Raw genomic sequence first — 19,181 nt, 5'->3', positions numbered from 1 at the left:
CACACACACACACACACACACACACACACACACAATCTCCAAACGCTATGGTATATACACACACACAAAGGCAAACGATAAAAACACAGCCTAGTAACGGAAATGGCGACGTAACTTCACTATTTCCTCCTCCTCAAATTTCTTTCCTGGTTGAGAGAGAGAGAGAGAGAGAGAGAGAGAGAGAGAGAGAGAGAGAGAGAGAGAGAGAGAGAGAGAGAGAGAGAGAGAGAGAGTCCTCCTTTCATCAATCGGACTCTGCTTCAATGACAACAAAAAGTCATAAACAATTTCAAGAAAACTGCAAAGAAAAAGGCCATGCAGAGGAGAGGACGACTAAAGAAAAGACCCACAGGCGAAAACACCAAATAAGAAAAATACTAATAAAAAAATATAGACGGAGGACGAAGGATGGGCAAAAAAAACAAAAATAAATAAATAAATAAAAAGACCCCAAAGTGACATTTTCCCCATTAGGTTGTTATTCAAGAGTTTCCAACCTAAAAATGACAGAGGGTAATAAAAATACTGGCCATGACAACAATGGGCACTCGCTTTAATTACGAAAACGTGGAGAAAAAACTGCTCCTTATATTAGCTGAGAGACTCTGAAATTCATAAGAGATTACCTGGTTTACCTGAGAATGTTGGTACAGATCTCGTGATTGAATACCCCCTTGAAATCTACTATAAATATTTCCAAAGTACTTTATGTTAGTAGAGGAAATTTTGCGCGAGACTGAATACATTTTTAAGTCTACGGGTAAAGCTAGGACACAAAGATATCTATAACACAGACGTTCTCTATTAAATTAGACTTTTTCTCTACCGTACGGCATCAACATACCACTATATCAGACAACTATATTCGAAGACGTTGTGTGTGTGTGTGTGTGTGTGTGTGTGTGTGTGTGTGTGTGTGTGTGTGTGTGTGTGTGTGTGTGTGTGTGTGTGTGTAATTGAAGGAAATATATGAAAAGATGAAACGAGTGAATATGCGAGTAAAATACAGTGAGTCAACGCAACTGGGAGTAAAGTAGAAAGAATTATGAGAAATCGGTAAAAGGAAATTAAAACACATAAAAGCGAATTACAGGAAAAAGAAAATATGAGACAAGTCAGAGTAAGAGGATTAAAGGAAGTGAGAGAGTGAAAGAGGCAAGGGAAACGACAGAAAAAAATGGAATGAAATCAAATACGGGTAAAGAAAAATTAAAACAACAAAATAAGGAATTGAAGCAGGTGAAAACGTATGAAAATTAAAGCAAGTAATAAAGTAAACAGGAATTTGACCGAAACGAAGGAGATAATTAGACAAAATGAGAAAAAAGTAAGAAAATCAAGAAATAACAAGGAACTCAAGCAAGCAACAATGTATTACGGAGAAGTTAGGAAGTAAGAGAAAAGCAAGTGATGGAGTAAAAGAGGCAATTAAACAAGTGATAATTAAAGTAAGAAAAGTAAAGAAGGAAAAGAGGTAAAACGAAATGAAAGCAAATATGAGAGTTGGAGAAAATTAAAGGAAGAGAGACTTATTTGCAAATGAAACAATGGAAGATAATATAAACGAGGAAGACAGTATAAGAAAGCTAAGCAAGTAAACGGATATTAAAGCAAATTTAAAGCAAGAAAAATATAAGAAAACATGAGAAGTAAATTAAGCAAGAGAAGATTAAAGTAACCGACAGAAAAATGGAGAAAAAAAAAAAGAAACTGAAAATAAAAGATAATTACAGTAACAATTATAGTAAGAGACAAATTAACAGAGAAATTGGAAAATGTGAGAAAGAATGAGTAACTGGGAGAAAATTAGAGCAAGTGAGACAATTAAAGCGAGGAGAATAACACAGGTAATTAGGCCCCCTCCAGGTGAACCAGTTACGCTCCAGGGAATTCATTTCCCACAACACGAACCGGGAAATAAAGTCAGGGGGAAATAAAGCAGGAGGATGTGGAAAAAGTGTGATCAGAAAGGCATGAATTTTTGTTAACGTGGATGAAAGTGGTGAGAGTAAAGGGTACTGAAGAGAGAGAGAGAGAGAGAGAGAGAGAGAGAGAGAGAGAGAGAGAGAGAGAGAGATCTAATTATATAACAAATAGTAGTAAAGGTATAGAGAAAGCTAAAAAATAAAAAGTACCAAAAATAAACAGCAAAATACACCGCAATAAAAACAAGCAAAGCCAAACGTCAAGAAAAAAGTTAGGGAAAAGGGGAAAGGCTTTATCAAAATAATAATAATAAAAAACTCGACCCTGAAAAAGTGAGAAAAATACCCTACACCTTTTTGAAGCACCATACAACAGTACTATTTCCGGGAATGTCAAAATTGTACCATAAGCTGAAGGGAATAAATCTGCCTCCTCCCTTTACTGACGCCTGAACAAATTCTATGGACTTTACTAACATGTGGTAAAAATTGATAAAGGAATGCCATTTTTGTCACTACTGAATCCTACATAAGATCTCTACTCTCTGACGAAGAACGAAAGAAAAATTACCTACAGTGAAGTGTCAACAACCTCTCTTTAATTACCAACAGCAGGGAGCGGTGAATATGACAGATAGAGGGAGTACATTATTCCTTTACTAAAACTCTGAAAATAAACCCTCTATGAACCTCTTCTGATATAATGTCAACTTAATTTTATACTTTCTGCTACCAGGCTACTTTACTAATATTAAGGGAAAATCTTACTAATATACACCGGTGAGGAAAAGGTTGTACGTATCCCCATTAGTTTAAAAAGTGTCTACTTGCCTATAATAAACTCAAAATTAACAGGAATTACAAAAAATAATGTCCAAAGGTGTACATTCTTTTCAGTAACAAAGAAAATGGAGTACAAAAAGTTATTATTTTCCATTCCTCAAGCCTAACAACATCTCACCCTTCACTGACCCGTGTAAAGCCTGGAGCGAAAAACATCTCTCATCATAGCACATTATCTCCCTCGCTATAGGAACATTAAAAACAACTTCCTTCAATTAATTCAGTAAAAAAAAAAAAGTCTCTAGATCCTTCATTAAAGGGTGAAAACATCTCACTTTTTCTTTTACTGACGTTAGTAAAAATATGCTTCCCCACTTACTAAGGTACCAGTACCCAAGTAAATATTGGGTGGCATGTTTTATAGTGTTTCCCCTTTTATGCCCACAGGTCAGTTTTCTATCATGCACTCAATGCTAGGGAAATATCGAGAGTCGTTCCCGTAGATTTTATCAACATCGTCAACTAGGACACGACTAAAGGGAAATTAATTTGTGAGGTATAAGTACATGGGGATCGTACAGGGAGCAGATGATTTTTCTTCCCACTTTCAAAATTTACATTAATTTACAGTTTCAATAAAATTTACGTCTTCATATCTACTGCCAGATGCCGTATCCTGTAATGTGTGCCTCAGAAAAAATAAAAAAAAAAGAGACGCCTCAATGTACAATCGGGGACAAAAGTTACCAATCTATTCCACTGTGGTTATTTAACACTAGAGGCAAAAGTTGTCACATTCCTCCCCGACGACATCGTACCAGAGAGCATCATCAAAGATCTGAGATGCATGCCAAGACTCTCGGCTTGGGAAATATTAGCCAGCATAGAGGTCAGAAGCAGGACGTGAAATATTAGACGAATTTTTGTCCCCGATTTCTCTCTCAATCTCTCTCTCTCTCTTTCTCCACAGCAACGACCCCTCTCCTCACGATGCTCCTCCTTATTCTCGTATATTTCACTGACCCACTAATCGACCCGTTTCTCGGTCTACCTCATCTTCGACCTTCTTATTTAGCTTGGCGAATTGTATATCGTTTTCGTTCTGGCCAAAAACATGTTTGTGTAATGAAGTCTCCCATTTCGTCTTCCCCCCCCCTCTCTCCTTCCTGTTTTTTTTCTTTTTCTTTTTCTTATCCCTTCTCCACTCCTCACTCTCTTTCCTTCCCCTCTCGTATGTTCCCTCTTTTCTTTCTTTCCTTCCACTGTCCTCTTTCTACCACCTCTCTCCTATCCCCCCCTCTCCCTACTTTCCTTTCCTTTCTTTCCCTTTCCTATCCTCCTCCTCCTTTTCCTCCTAATTCTACTCGACAGCTTCACAGGGAGGGTGTACAAATAAAGTGTGTTCCTGCTCGGCCGTATAACACAATTACATGCACACAAAATACACATTCTCTCACAAATCCCCCCCCCCTCTCTCTCTCTCTCTCTATACTCACCTCCGTATGTGAAGTTCTTAGGCTGGGGAGTAGAGCAGCCGGCAGCCGCACTGGAGCGCCGAGACCTGGGAACAAAAGCAACACGTTAAACACAGGTTACGTAAATGTGTACTGTTCCTTACTGTAATGTGAGTCTTCATATTTTTCACTACGATGGTCTTGCTCTGAATTCTTCTGGCTAATTTTTGATGATTTTATTTCTATTAGTAAAGCGGCCCAGTAGTGAGGTGTTACTGAGGACTACATATATGTAAGCCAACAATACACTATCTTACAACACATTACATTACCTTGCATTACATTATCTACACTATACAAGTACTATACAACACTATCGTACGGCCTATTTTTCATGAACAGCCATGAATATACATTATTATTATCTGCTACTATGCTACATGATTATTATCTGCTACTATGCTACATTCATAATAATAACTTCGAATCTCAATGAATCGTACACTCTATCTCTAATTATCCTAACTATAGATACTATGCTTAACTACACCTGCTCTAGCCACAGATCTTGTCCCTCTCTGCCATAAATACACGTGTCGTACCTACAAATACCCTAGCAACACATCCTATGACGCTACCACATTAGGCTTAGGCACCGATTCCGTCGACCTTTCACTCCAACAAAGACATCATCTCTGTGGAGTCGTCTGTAACACATACTTCTACGTTCATCAACACGGGTCGCAGTTAAGAGCAACAATGACTTAAAAATTCTATCCAACAGGGCATTTCTCACGTAAAAAGCTGCAACTGCTCTTGCAACAGTACATTTCAATGTGAAATGGATAAAATAAAACTTTTGCTGAAGCGAGGAAATTGCCTCTGAACATTTCATGTCGGTTCACGTGTCTCTCAGGTTATCAGTTCGGGGGATTTTATAGTCAATCGAGAACATGGCCATCTTTAAAATTTTCACTGCATTGTGGAGTTAGTATCATACATCTCTAGATTTGCATACACACATGATTTCAAATTTCACCATCAAGTATATTCTGCGTATACGAAACTCGAGCACTATATATATTTTTTCTCCGACTTTATCCGTGGGTATGTCCTCAATCTGCCATACTCTCAGACGACCACATACATGGACAAATGCCCACGGTGATCGTGTCGACACCCGAGTCAAGTGGACTTTACTAAAGCTGATGCAAAATATTATTACCTATTACCCTATTCACACCTGCCCTAGCCAATGTAATACTCACCTGTACCCTATTCACACCTGTCCTAACGAAAGTAATATTCACATGTTCCCTATTCACACCTGTCCTAGCCAAATTATTATTCACCTGTATTCTATTCACACCTGCCCTGGCCACATTTAACTACACCTGCGTAAGACAGTCGTAAACATCTTCCCTACTTACATCTCCAGCCAAACATACCCCTGCCAAATCTGATGTACCCACACCTGTTTGGGTTAATTTCTGCTTACCCCATCGCTCCCTTCAGGGCAGTGACATTTTTTAATATATAATCTTAGTGCCAGACGATTTTATTCAGACTAAGAAACTCCTCGCTGTGAAGGGGTTAGAAAAAATCATCAATAGTACAATAACTGAGTCTAGGCGAAAACCGACTTAGTGACTGGTTAATCTTCAATTGCTAAGAATATCTCTCGGCTGAACTAATGTGCCTATGCATGAACACAGGACATTAATGCGTAGATACATAAGCGAAAGGGATAATCGAGACAGTATTTAACTCTCAAAATTTCTCTCTGCAGAACAAACTCGCCTGGTTTTACCCTTAACACAATACCATGAGCAACGATAGGATTAATAGCACATTCCTGCCATTTATTTTCATTCCATTTTCCTTTCAGCTACGTTTTCATTACTGTAATAGCCGATAGCCAGACGACAGCTCCCTCTTGATTCTGATAATACATCCCTGCAATGGCAACCCAACTTGAAACACTTGAAGTTGTACTAGCAAAAGCCTCAAGACACACCAACACACAGTTTGCAGACGAAATGGTGGTAAGAAATGTTGCTGAATGTAGCATATTACTCAATGCCAATAAAAACATTCTTGGTAATGGCAGGACCGAAATTTTAAGCGTGAACTGCGAACCTTCACTTAGGAAACAAATACAAAAGACCTAAACCGGGCAGCACCACGACACTATTATGAGGTTTACCTAAATTCTACGGGAATTCAGCGCCTTGTTTCCGAAAAATCTTAGCGACTGACAGACAGCCTCAGTCCTAGCGATGCTCCCCCATCTAATAATGAAATATACAACTCCTCATCTACATCCAAGAGCTGATAGATTCCTGTACTTTTCTAGGCATCTTTCTCTTTCATAGCTTTCTTTCTCTGATCTACTTTTTCTATCCTCGTACTCTACCTCTCACTCTCTGCCTACCTTTCTACCCATCTTTCTCTACTTATAGCCCTTTTATTTTCCTACTCTCTACTTTATTATGCTACCTCACATTATTCTCCATCGTCTTGTACTCCAAACCTTTCTTTTCTCATCTTGATCTCTTTCTTCCCCCTGCCCTTTAATAAGTGGATCAATTTGGCCGCCGAATGTGATTTTATTAGACACAGAAAACGAGTGTAATGGCTGGGGTAACTTACTTGGTGGTGGAGACATTTGTGAGGTTGATGTAGTTGTTCCGGACAGACCTGAGCGAGGCCAGGATCTGGGCGAACGGGGTCACAATGAGGTCCTCCCCATGTCTGCAAAAGAATAAAGCACGTTAGGTCATAGGAAGAAGGTCACAGGCTTAACACAGGTCACAGGGGTTATGGCATACTGTTTTGGATGTGGAAAAATATTTGTCACAGATTTCTGGGAACAGGAAAAAAGTTTAACGTAACAGTTGGTATATTTCTGAAAGTATAAAAAATAATCGCGACAAGACATTTCAGCAGCTGAATAAAATCTTCTGTAAGTGATGGATTTCTAAATATATACAGAATATTTTCGGAGACACGGATCTCTTAAGATATGGAATATATTTTGAAATGTCATAGTTTTTTTTTCAGAAAGGTATGTCTTATAAAATATTAAATAATGGAAGGTTGAAAACTCAAGTCATACAATCAAGGAAAGATAAAAATGTCTTTAGCTATCAATTTCTGACGAAGGAAAATGGAGACACATCAAAGGCATTCTCAAAAGGAAGTTCTTGGGATAAGTCACTCGGCTCTGATATGCTGCTGAGTTGTCTGAAGCTGATGTAAGTCATAGGTCAACTCTGAAATGCTGAGGCGTCAGTGGGTCATGAAAGACAGGAAAGGTCAAGGAAGGACAGGGGTAACTTAGGTCAGCATTCTCGCCGGTCAAGGAAGCTCCCTGGTACCTCTTCCTTAGTGATTTATTTATAGATACGATTAGTTAATATCGATTTATATGTTATTTATAATGAGTATGGTGGTACTGGAATGATTTAAATGACACAGAAGCGGATAGTATGGAGTAATAGGCAAAATAAATCGCTTAGGAAAAGGTATTAGGGAGATTCCTCAACCGACGAGAACACGGGCCGTAGATGTGTTACTGGAGGGCTTTGTACGGTAAAAATTGGCCACGTTTGTAATGCACGTTAGGGAGCGCTGATCGGCACAACCCAAGGACGTCCTACAATTTTTTTTCTTGCTCCCGTCAATTTGATTCTGCGTAGGAGATAGTTCTCGAGATGGAAGAGTTAACAATGGCCCTCATCATCTCCTATACCACTACATGAAGTCACCCGTTAAGCTGAATATAATCGTGTCGCGATGGAAGGAACGGAACAGAAACCACATCTTTTGACTCACATAAATAACTGGTGTGGTTCGAAAAGGTAAGGACACAAGTTTGCATTCACGCTGGTTCTGAGGGCTCCCTAACACCTCTTCTTACCTGGTTATTTCCACATACGGCAGTTTTGATGACGAAAAACTACATCGGAATTATAGAGAATACCATACTAGAGAATATTGAGTTATAAGACGCAAAAAACAAGTTGCCTACGGAAGGGACTCTAAAAAAAATTCTCATAATCCCAGGAGAATATAGAAGAAAGAGGTCGTAAATTAATGCGGGTTAAGAGCAAGAATATTTTGTAGTAAAGATGCTACCGTAATTGGAAAGTTAATACAGAGATGGATTTTTTTTTTCTTTTTTTTTTAAGACAGAGCTACAGGTATTCAGTGACAGGAGGACAGCGGTAGTGAAGAAAGGATGAAGGGTTAGTGTGTGTGTGTGTGTGTGTGTGTGTGTGTGTGTGTGTGAGAGAGAGAGAGAGAGAGAGAGAGAGAGAGAGAGAGAGAGAGGGGAATGTGAATTTCAATAATGCGCTAAACTTAATGAAACACGGACAACTTAGACAAGATGGAAATAACGATTTAAGAGAGGAAGGCAGGGAGGGAGGGCGAGAGGGAGGGCAGAGAGATATGAAGGAGGGAGGCGGAAAGATATGAGTGATGGAAAAGATGTGAAGAAGAGAGAAAGGAAACTGAAAGTGGGTGTATAAAAATTATCCCGTGTAAGAAAAAAAGAAAAATACTAACCAAAAGTAAATATTAAAAAGAAATAGATAGATAAAATAAATATAATAAATAAATAATGCTACACTTACTGACCTGGTATGAGCTAGTGTGAGGTGTGGTGTGATGTCTGCTTGCAAATACCAGGTTAGTGTGCCAAACTTTGTGTCACCTCTGCCTCAGGTAACACACACACACACACACACACACACACACACACACACACACACACACACACACGGTAAAAATTAACAATAATGACGCCTTCTCCACTTCGCAGAATCAGTTGACGTCTCTCTCTCTCTCTCTCTCTCTCTCTTCATGTTCATCAACTCTCGCCCTTGTCCTCTCCTGCCACATGGCCCAAAATTACATACAGGGCAGACTCACCTTATATATACCTGTTCCTAATGAATACCACAACCTAGCCTAGTAAGGTATTATATTTCCATCCTTCCTTCTTCCCCCTTTCTCTCCCTTCCTTCCCCTTTCTCTCCCTTCCTTCCCCCCCCCTCTCTCTCTCTCTCTCTCTCTCTCACACACACACACACACACACACACACACAACCTTCCTTACACCCTTTTCACCTACCTCAACAGTTTTTCCTTTCTCCTCTTTCATCTCTCCGTGGTTTCTCTCCTTTTTTTTTCTCTCTCTCAAAGCTCACTACAATTAGCTCTCCCACCACTTCCTCGCTTCTAATCCTCTTTTCTCCTCCTCCTCCTCCTCTTCTTCCTCCTCCTCCTCTTCCATCATTCTTCTTCTTCTAGTCCTTCCTCCCTATCTACTCTTGTCATTTTTCTTTGTCCTTCTATGCATTATTATTTTCTGTGCCTTCCATTCTGCCTTCATTCATATTTAACCCCTTCCCTACGATTACGTCAATTATATCTTATTCTTGCTACCCCAGACGGTTTTCTTCAGCTTCGGGGAGGAACTCGGAACTGGAGGGTTCCGATGTAGCCTCCTAACAAGACGATTTTCCTAAGTTTAATAAAACTGTCTAGGAGAGGCAAGAATAAACTTCAGCTTCATCGACCTCAAGGGATTGTCTTTCGTCTTTATTTCATGCTTCTTACTTCTCTTGTTTTCTTCATCTCTTTCTATCCCATCTATTCCATTTCCTTGTCTTTTTTCAGTCTCTCTCTCTCTCTCTCTCTCTCATCAGCTTACCGCCTTTCCTCCTTTGTAACTCTGGCTTCTCAACAGTCTTTCATTTCTCCGCCTTTCTCTTCTAGTTTCCTCCACTTCCTCCTCCCCACAGGCTAATCCCCACAACTCCTTTGTCCCTCTTACTTCTCCTCCTCTCCAGCTCCCCTTCTTCCCTCTTTTCTTGCTTTCCCATTTCCCTCTTTCCATCCTTCCCTTAATTTGCCCACCTCTCTATCTCCTTTCTTCCTCCCCCTCCTTGTCATCCCCCTTATTGTCCTTCCTTGTCTCTTCCTCCTAGTACTACTTTTCATTCTTCTTCTATTCTTTCTCTCCCTCTTCCTCATTCTTCCTTCCTCCCCATGCTCCCTGATTTCAGTTAATCTCTCCGTCTTCTTCCCTACTCATAATCTTCCTCTTTACTTTTCTTCTCTCTCTCTTCCATTTCCTTTCTCTGCTTTCTTTTCTTCACCCTTTATCTTCTCTCTCTCTCCTCACTCTTTTCCACCTCCTCCTCTTCCTCATTCCTTCTCTTTTTCCCTGTCCTGTCCTCCTCCTCCTGCAACTCCTCTTTTTCTTCCTTACACTCGTTCTCTCGACGCTCCAAATCCTCATCTTCGTCTTTCTCCTCTACCTTCTCCTCACTCTCCTTCTCCTCATTCCTTCCCCCTCTCCCTCTACACGTTTCCCTGTCTTCCTCCATCTTCTCTTCCTCCTGTCCTTCTCCTTTCTCTCTTTCCTTATTCTTCCCTTCGCCTCTTCTTCCTCTCCTCTTCTTCATTCCTTGCCTCCACGCCCTTCTCCTCCTCATTTATTCTCTCTTCCTCCTTCTATCCCTCCGCCTCTCCTTCTCCTCTTTTACCTCTTTATTCCTCCATGTTTCCTCTTTCTCCACCTCCCCCTCTCCCTCATTCCCAGCCTCCCCTCCCCGTTTCAATTATTCTCCCCGCCTCACATGACAACACACTGTTCTTGTGGGGAAAGCGCTTTAGGTGTCGCGTCGGGTGAGGAGACAAAGAAAGGAGAGAAAAGAGGGTGAGGAGAGAGAGGAGAGGAAAGAGAATGGAGAGAGAGAGCAGATAAATGAAGGCGGGGAGAGGAGGACAAGGAGAACGGAAAATTAGGGGGAGGAGGGAGGGAGTGGGAGAAGGATTGAAGAGGGATGAAAAGCGGGAGGGATGAACATGATGGAGGAGAAAGGGTGAAGGTCAAGGAGAGGGGAAATGAAGAACGAGGGAGAGGGGAAAGGAAGGGAGTGAGAAAGGATGGGGGAGGAGAGAAGAGAGGAGGAGAGAGAAGGGTATGGGAGAAAAGACAGGGATGAAGGGTGGAGGAGAGAGCGAAAAGGGGAAGAAGGGAGAAGGAGAGAGAAAATGGGAAGAAAGGAGGAGCTACAGGAGAGAAAAGTAAGAAAAATAGAACACAGATGGAACAAAGCAGGAAAGGGAAAGAGAAACGATCAGGCAGAAGAGAGGAGGAAGAAAAGGAAAAGAGAGGAGGGGGGAGGAAGAGGGAACAGGAATAGTAGAGAAGAGAGAGGGATACGGGAAAAAAAACCGAGTACTGAGAGATATGGACGAAAAAGAAAGCTGAATACGAAGAAATCAAGAGAAGGGCGATGTGAAAGACAGAAAAAAAAAAAAATGGAAAGCAAGAGAAAGGAACGGAGTGACAGCAGAAAAGAAAATGGAAGACACACAAAAGAGAGACAGAAAACGGGAGAGGGAGACGAAAGGAGAGAGCGAAACATAAAAGAATTTCGAAAGAGAGAGAAGGAAAGAGGAACAAGAGGGATACAAAAAGAACTGTAAAAAAAATAAGAAGCTTAAGGGGGATAACACAAAATAAAAGACGAGGCGAAGAATAGAGACGAGAGAAATGGTAGGCAAAGAAACAAAAGGTGAACATAACAAGGTGATGATAAAAAGGAAGACAGGACGAGAAGAAAAAAAGCATAATCAAGAATGGAAAGGTTTAGCAAAAAAAAAAAAAAAAAAAAAAAGTAAACAGAGCTGTTATTCAAAGGAAATGAAAATAAGAGAGGAAATGTGCAATATATCAGAAAATAAAAAAAAAAAAAAAAAAAATTTATATATTAATATTTTTTTTTTTTTTTAATGTGTCCGACTCTGGGCAAAGGCTTCAGGGCCTATATCTCGGGGGCAGTAGCCTGTCCCAAGGCCCAGTAGTCCTCCTACACCTCCACATGTCACCACTTCGGCGCTAACACCCACCGTCCATGTTGAATACATGCTAGGGCTGTCTCATACAGGACTGGTGTATTGGTATTAGCGGGGGTATTTTTACGACATGTCGGCGGGTCATCTGGTAGATCAGGGAAGTCTGCTTTTAATGAAATACAAATCCTTAACTGTTCCCTGCCCCAGCCGGGATTCGAACCTGGGTCCATCAGGACTGCAGGCCGCCTCTCTACCGATTCAACCACCGCCTCCCCAATGAGAGAATGAAAGGGAAGAAATATAAGTCAAAGAAAGATCACGTAACGAAAACAAATGAAAATAATATTAGGTTAAGAGAGATATTAAAAGAAGAAAATGAAGGGACAAGGAAAAGAAAAAGAAAACTTGAAAGAGACATACGAAGGTATAATTGCCTACCAACAAGCCTGCCTCTCTCTCTCTCTCTCTCTCTCTCTCTCTCTCTCTCTCTCTCTCTCTCACACACACACACAATATTAGTACTATAGACTTTAATTTCAAAAGTTTAGGAATGCTATAGCAAAGCAGGTGAGAGACTAACCGACAGAATGAGACAGATAGATATAGTAGACATACTGCAGTCAGACATAGATACAATACACAGATACTGGAGAGAGAGAGAGAGAGAGAGAGAGAGAGAGAGAGAGAGAGAGCGGGGGTGGGGTGGGGGCTAATCCCCACAACCGGTAATTTCAGCAGCAATCCCCAGTCACTGACCTCAGCCACGTCCTTGAACGTGACCCTAATTATGACCTCCACCCTGACCTTCTTTCCCCTTCTAATGATGCTCACTTCACCTCCCTCGGCCCTGACCTCATCCTCGACTCTGATCTCGACCATATGGATCTTTATCCCTAAGTATAACCACCCATTTTTTTTTTCTTCTACGGACACTCACTTCAACTCCCTTCGACCTTGACCTCAACTTCAGCCTTGAGTCTGACTTGATTCTAATCCATGATTTCACCTTAACCCCTTTCAACTTCACAAAGATTATTCGTCTGGAGAAGTTAGACATAGCCTTCACTGTCCCCTTCAATACGACAGGTTAATCCTATGATAAATTAAATCTCCCGAAAGTACCACAAAACAAATACGGTAAAAAAAAAAAGTACGTCATCGGCCTGAAAAGATTAATTCTAAGGGTCTTATGCTTATACACTTAACTGCAACGTGGCATCCAAGCTCCCTATTTTGGACGACAATATCTACATCAGGCGAGTATGATGGAACATGTTTGGCTCCCCCCTAGACAGTATACTTGCTGACTGCACTCAATAATGTGGGATGCAGGCGAACCATATCTACTACTCACAGGCGTTCCCAAAATTGACAATAAGGAGTTAGGGGGTTGCATTCCACTTTGCGACTGAAGGTTTAATCATACAACTCTAACTTTGACATCGACTTCAACCCCACCCTCGATCTCCTTAACCTCGACCTTGACTCTTAACTACGTCCCTCACCCTAACTTGCATCTTAATAACTTCGCCGTTGACCCTTACTTCTATCATTCTAACTTCGTCCTTGACCATCGCCTTAACCCTTGCTCACATCACCACTTATGCCGCAATCTGTAGTCGTTTTAACCCCCTGATTACGTTGCCGTACTTTTCAGTGTACTCGTCACCCTCAAAGTACTATATTCAGCTCACGAGAGGCTTCTTGTAATGGAGGGGTTTGAAATAGCCTTCATTACCACCTTTACATCGAAAAAAACAAACCTAAACTGAGAATGAGAAGACTGACATGAAAAAAGCATCATCGGATTACCTTGGGCATGAGACACTGGTTCTCCTACTGTTATGTGAGATTATATTTACTTTTTATTATACTCCCACTTAGGTGTCACTGTCAACCTTACATTACTATCTGTGATTTTACTACTTTAACTTAACGGAGATTTTTGGCCTTTTGCTGCTTATTTCACGGAACTCACGAGACATAAAAAGACGGTGCTACAGCTCTACATAATTTCTATGGCACTTTTTCGTGACTGGCATCATATTCTGGTACACGTAGCTCAGTGGAAGAAAAAGACAGCGCTACGCCTGTGCATTCTTTCCATGGCACTACTTTTTTCACCTGCATCATATTCTAGTATTAATCTACGAATATTGTTACAACTGAGCACTCAAGAAGGAGAGATTGCTCTTTTAGGCCTACTTAAATAGAAAAAGGTATATTCCTGCAATCTAAATGGTAGTTACAATCGAAATTCGTTCCTAAATATGGTGATGGTGGAAGTGTGAGTGGAAGGACAAGTGTTAGAACATCTGTGTCTCTGCCCCTTAACCTTTCCACTGCCATGTTCAGAGTTAACGCCGTAATCTAGACGGCACTGTAGGCTTTGTCGCACATCCTCCTAAGCGATTTATTTTGGCTATTATACCTTGATATTATCTATTATTGTATTAATTCATATTTAATACACACACAATTTGCCTCTGTGTTGTTAAAAAGGACTGAAAAAAAGTGTAAAATACAAAATAAATCGCCTAGGAATAGGTACTAAGAAGCCTCCTATGTCACCTAAATTACGACCCGCTGACATCATCTCACTACGACCCTCTGATATCATCTCACTACCTACAAATCGACTTCACTGACAGAGAGAAAGCCATACTTACTTACAGGGTAAAAGGAGAACTCAATGACCCACTCACAGCGTCGACAGAATTATGGTATTTTACTCTCTTCAACGCCTGACGCATTTATTCAGCACAAAGGAGGCACACAACCCAGTCAGAGGGTTAAATAGTTTACTCAGTTATAGCTCAGCAGTTCAACTGGGGGGGGGGTGTTGATTCAGTTTTGCCACGTTTGAACAAATGAACTAAAGAAAGAGAAAAAAATCTATTAAATCTGACCTTTCACCGCCCTTAACCTGACCTACCCTAACACTGACCTAGATTTTGACTTTCTCAGCAAATTACTGCAAAAATGAAGAAGCAGCACGACATTTCATTCCCGACCTCGACATGACATTTTAACATTTCTGGATAACATTACAGAATTGACCCCCCCCCCCAAAAAAAAAATGGGGGGGGATGGATGACATTTTAACAAACTGCCTTTAACCCCTTCAGCCAGAGTATGTGCTTTGTAATATATTTTTGCAGGTAACCGGCGACTTTGTTCAGTATGGGATAGTCCACTGGTAGTCAAGGAGTTCATGAAGGCTCTAACTTAACCTCCCCCCCCCCAATCGTCAGAAAAATCTCTCATAAGCTGTGGAAAATCGTCTGGTAATAATAATAATAATAATCATAATAATGTCATCGGAATCAAGAGTGAGAAGAGGGGTGATGGAGAGAAAATGTTGGAGAGAGACGGCAAACACCTGAAGGAATAAGCGAGAGGAGACGAGACAGTCCATGGAAAGTACAGAAAAAAAAACAAAGAAAGACTGGTGAACAAAGAATGGGACAAGAGAGTTAAGGAGAAAGTGGAAGAAAGAGGGTTCGACATGAAGAGGAAAGAGGAGATAAAAAAAAAAGGGAAAAAAAGGAAGAGGGAAAAGGAAGAAGGAAGACTCGTGAAGAAAGAAGCCAAGAAAGGTATGAAAAAGATCCCTAGAGAGTAGGTCCGAAGAAAGAGGAGAGAGAAGTAAAACAGTAAACTGGGTATAGAAAGATGAGGAAAAAAGGGGGCGGAAGAAAGGAATATACAAGATTAAAAGAGAGAGTGAAGCGAAAGGAAAGAAAAATGAGAAAATGGAAGAGATTATGCAACTGGAAGAGAAGTGCAAAAGGAAATGCTAAGTAGGAAGGGAAGTGTGAGGATAAGAGGTTGGAGAGAAGAGCAGGGGAGGAGAGAGAGAAATCCAGAGAAAGGAGAAGAGGGATGAGGGAGGAAAGATGAGCCAAGGAAAAAGGTGTGGAAAGATATGGATGAGAGAGAGAGAGAGAGAGAGAGAGAGAGAGAGAGAGAGAGAGAGAGAGAGAGAGAGAGAGAGAGAGAGAGAGAGAGAGAGAATTTTGGAAGCTGTAAGGTGAGAAAAAGTGAGTGAAACACAGATCAAGAGCTAGGCCAAAGGAACGCTGGTATGTGGACTGGTATGAGGGGAACAGAGGTGACAAGAGAGAGAGAGAGAGAGAGAGAGAGAGAGAGAGAGAGAGAGAGAGAGAATCAGAGTGAAGTGGTTCATGGCGACCGCTTCTAAACCCGTCACAACAAACAGTTCCTCCTAAGACCACAAAATCGAAAGAGAGAGAGAGAGAGAGAGAGAGAGAGAGAGAGAGAGAGAGAGAGAGAGAGAGAGAGAGAGAGAGAGAGAGAGAGAGAGAGAGATGGAAAGAAAATGAGAGAGGGAGGGGAAAGGCTAAAAAAGAATGAATATTGGTTAGGGAGAGGTCTAGGATATTAAAAATACTGAACAAACACGATACGAGGCAGGGGAGGGGTGAGAAAAGGAAGACAGGAGGAAAGGGAGAGGGAACGAGATGGAAGAGACGGGGGGGAGGAGGGGGAAGAGGTGAGACGGGAGAGAGAGAGAGGAAAAAAAGGGAGAGATGAATGAGGGAAGAAGCAGAGAAATGAGGGAAAAAGGAGAAGAGGAAGGAACGGAGAGATGATTGGTGAAAGGGAAAAGAAAAGGAAAAATAAAGTGGGAAGAAGAGGACAGAAAAGAGAGAAGAGAAACAAGAGAGAAGGAAAATAAGAGTAATAATGGAGGGGGGGGGAAGAGAAAGGGAAAAAAATGGGCAAGAAAGAAAGCTGAGGGGAAGATGGACAAGGTAAGTAGGCAGGAAGGTAGGTATATGGGTTGACTGGCATGCAGGAAGGGAGATTAGGTAGCTGGTAGACTTGTATGTAGGTAGGCACGCAGATGGGTTAGCTGGTAGGAAGGTAGGTAGGCAGAAAGGCAGGCAGGCGGGTGAGGCGGGGCAAAGGGCCAAATGTGCGTGTGTGAGAGCGTCGAGAGTGCCAACCTGCCTTCCCAGCCACTTCGTCATGCCAAAATCTCCCTTATGACAGGCCCAGATAGCGACCATTGTCCCCCGTCGCCTCTCAGGGGGATGGACTGACCCTTAGCAAAGCCCTCGAAATAGACGCTCCGTGAGATGCTATTGTTTATTTAAGTTTTGCTAAGATGGTGGTAGGAATGGACTGCAGAATAGGGTTAATGGGCTCGTGTGAAAGGTGAGCTGAATATCTTCCTTGTTTACTTAACCCTCTGGGAAGAATTACGAGGTTTGTATTCTGCATTTTTTTTTTCTTCCGGGTAAAGACAGAATATCAGAGCTAAAGGGTTGTGTTACTAAAGGAAATCCATCACAGCTAAAGGGCTGAGTTATTATAATCCACCGCAGCTAAAAGGCTGAGTTGCCAAAAAAAATACATCACAGCTAAATGGCTACATTACTACAGAAAATCCGTCACAGCTAAAGGGTTGAGTTATTAAAACTATCACAGTTAAAGGCCTGTGCTGCGAAAAAAAATTCATCGCAGCTAAATGGCTGAGTTACCGAAGAGACTCCATCTCATTTAAAGCGTTAAGTTACTCTCAAGAAAATTCACCAGAGTTTAAGTGTGAGGCTACTGAAGAATATCCATCACAGTTAAAGTGTTAAGTTACCAAAGAAAATTCATCACAGCTAAAGTGTTAACTTACTAAAGTAAGTCCATCACAGCTGAAGTGGTGAATTACTATGGAAAATTCATCACAGCTAAAGGGTTGAGTTACTACGGAAAATCCATCCCGGCGAAAGGGATTAGTTAGGCCTATATATCTGCAGCAGATGAAGAAATATGTATACTCTGAATATCCTAGTTAGATCTATGAATATTCTGCTTGCCACGAACGTATAAAATAACCTAAAATGTGTACGTCGTTTTAAAGTGCAGGGAAATGGTGTTGCCTGCGAGAATACAACAACATCGAGTTGCATGGGCTATCTGACCACAAAGAGTATAATGTATTTCGTCCCGTTAGTGTGAAGGGTGCCAAAAATGTAGTAGATAAACCAGCACATCTGAGTAGGCACTTGTGTCAAAAACATAGCATGTCAACCACCATTATAAAAGTACCACAACCAGTTAATAACAAAACTGCCACAACCACCAAAACCATCACTAACGGACAACCAAACTACCACAACCACCTCCTGAGAACTACACATGCCACTACCACACAGTATGAGACCCACACAAATACCACCACCGCTAATAAAACATTTAGTTAAGAACCATACAAATGTTAATACAATAAAAATACAAATTAATTTCTAGAGTTCTCCCCAAAGTTAAACTATATCGTCTGACGGTTGCAAGAACGATAAAAAAAAAAAAAAAAATATGATGAAGGAAGTAATATTGTTTTTATATCCCTTACTACGAGTGTTCTCCTATATATACTCCTTATCCGGTGACGTATTCTTTCATTACATTCCTCATACACAGGCGATCTTATATCAGTTTAGGGAAAGCGTTTGGTTGGAAAAAGGTTAACGATGGCTACATCTAACCCCCTCCACTGCTAAAAGTATTTTCTGAGCTGAATTAAATAATTTAGTGGCTGCAATAATGAATGAAGGAAATTACTGAATTTTTCTGACGGCAGCAAGGGCGAAATAAAATCCTAAAAGTACGAAGGATAATACAGCCACAAATTCGAATATACAACTGCGAGATGGTTGGGTTAAAGCAATAAATAGATCCACAAATGAGGCAGTTAGAACAGAGGTGACATCAGCTCTAAAATAACCGTGACTTGAAATAATTATGCATATTATATACTGTAGTCTTTATGCATTTTCTTCAGAATAATCCATGCGATATTAATGGAGTCAATAAATAATAAATAAAAAAATATACAAAAAAATATAAACAAAAGAATTTAAAAATATATATTACTTGAAATAATACATAAAGAAATCTTGTTACCCCCAAACAACAAATGACTGGTTGGTACATCACTGCTGTTTTCAGGGTTTCCACCGAACCTGCAGCTGCGCCGTACAATATTATAACTGCGCTGTAGTGTCTCAACAGGTGTGAACTTCAGGTTGTGTTTTCGTGAGACTCACCATCATCTCTTCCTTAACGATCAGCCTAGCGTATTCTACCTTTGTATTCTATTTTATTATCATTCCCCTAA

The 19,181-nt window shown here is 40.8% G+C and overlaps 1 protein-coding gene across 6 annotated transcripts in view; it reads right to left on the bottom strand.

Moving 5' to 3' along the window:
* Positions 1–19,181, bottom strand: part of dnc (phosphodiesterase dunce) — a 405,280-nt gene that overhangs the window by 196,773 nt on the left and 189,326 nt on the right. For all 6 annotated transcript variants that reach the window (XM_080282056.1, XM_080282057.1, XM_080282058.1 and 3 more), the window contains 2 exons: positions 6,815–6,916; positions 4,205–4,269 (listed from right to left, as the gene is read on the bottom strand). In XM_080282056.1, the coding sequence (XP_080138182.1) occupies positions 4,205–4,269; positions 6,815–6,916 (167 nt within the window). The remainder of the gene's footprint in view (positions 1–4,204; positions 4,270–6,814; positions 6,917–19,181) is intronic.

The sequence above is a fragment of the Coenobita brevimanus genome, chromosome 92 (assembly GCF_032717465.1).
Source record: "Coenobita brevimanus isolate Jiangsu-jjx chromosome 92, ASM3271746v2, whole genome shotgun sequence".
Taxonomy (NCBI): domain Eukaryota; kingdom Metazoa; phylum Arthropoda; class Malacostraca; order Decapoda; family Coenobitidae; genus Coenobita; species Coenobita brevimanus.
The sequence above is the reverse complement of the archived record's forward strand: the minus strand, read 5'-3'. Positions and strand labels throughout refer to the sequence as shown.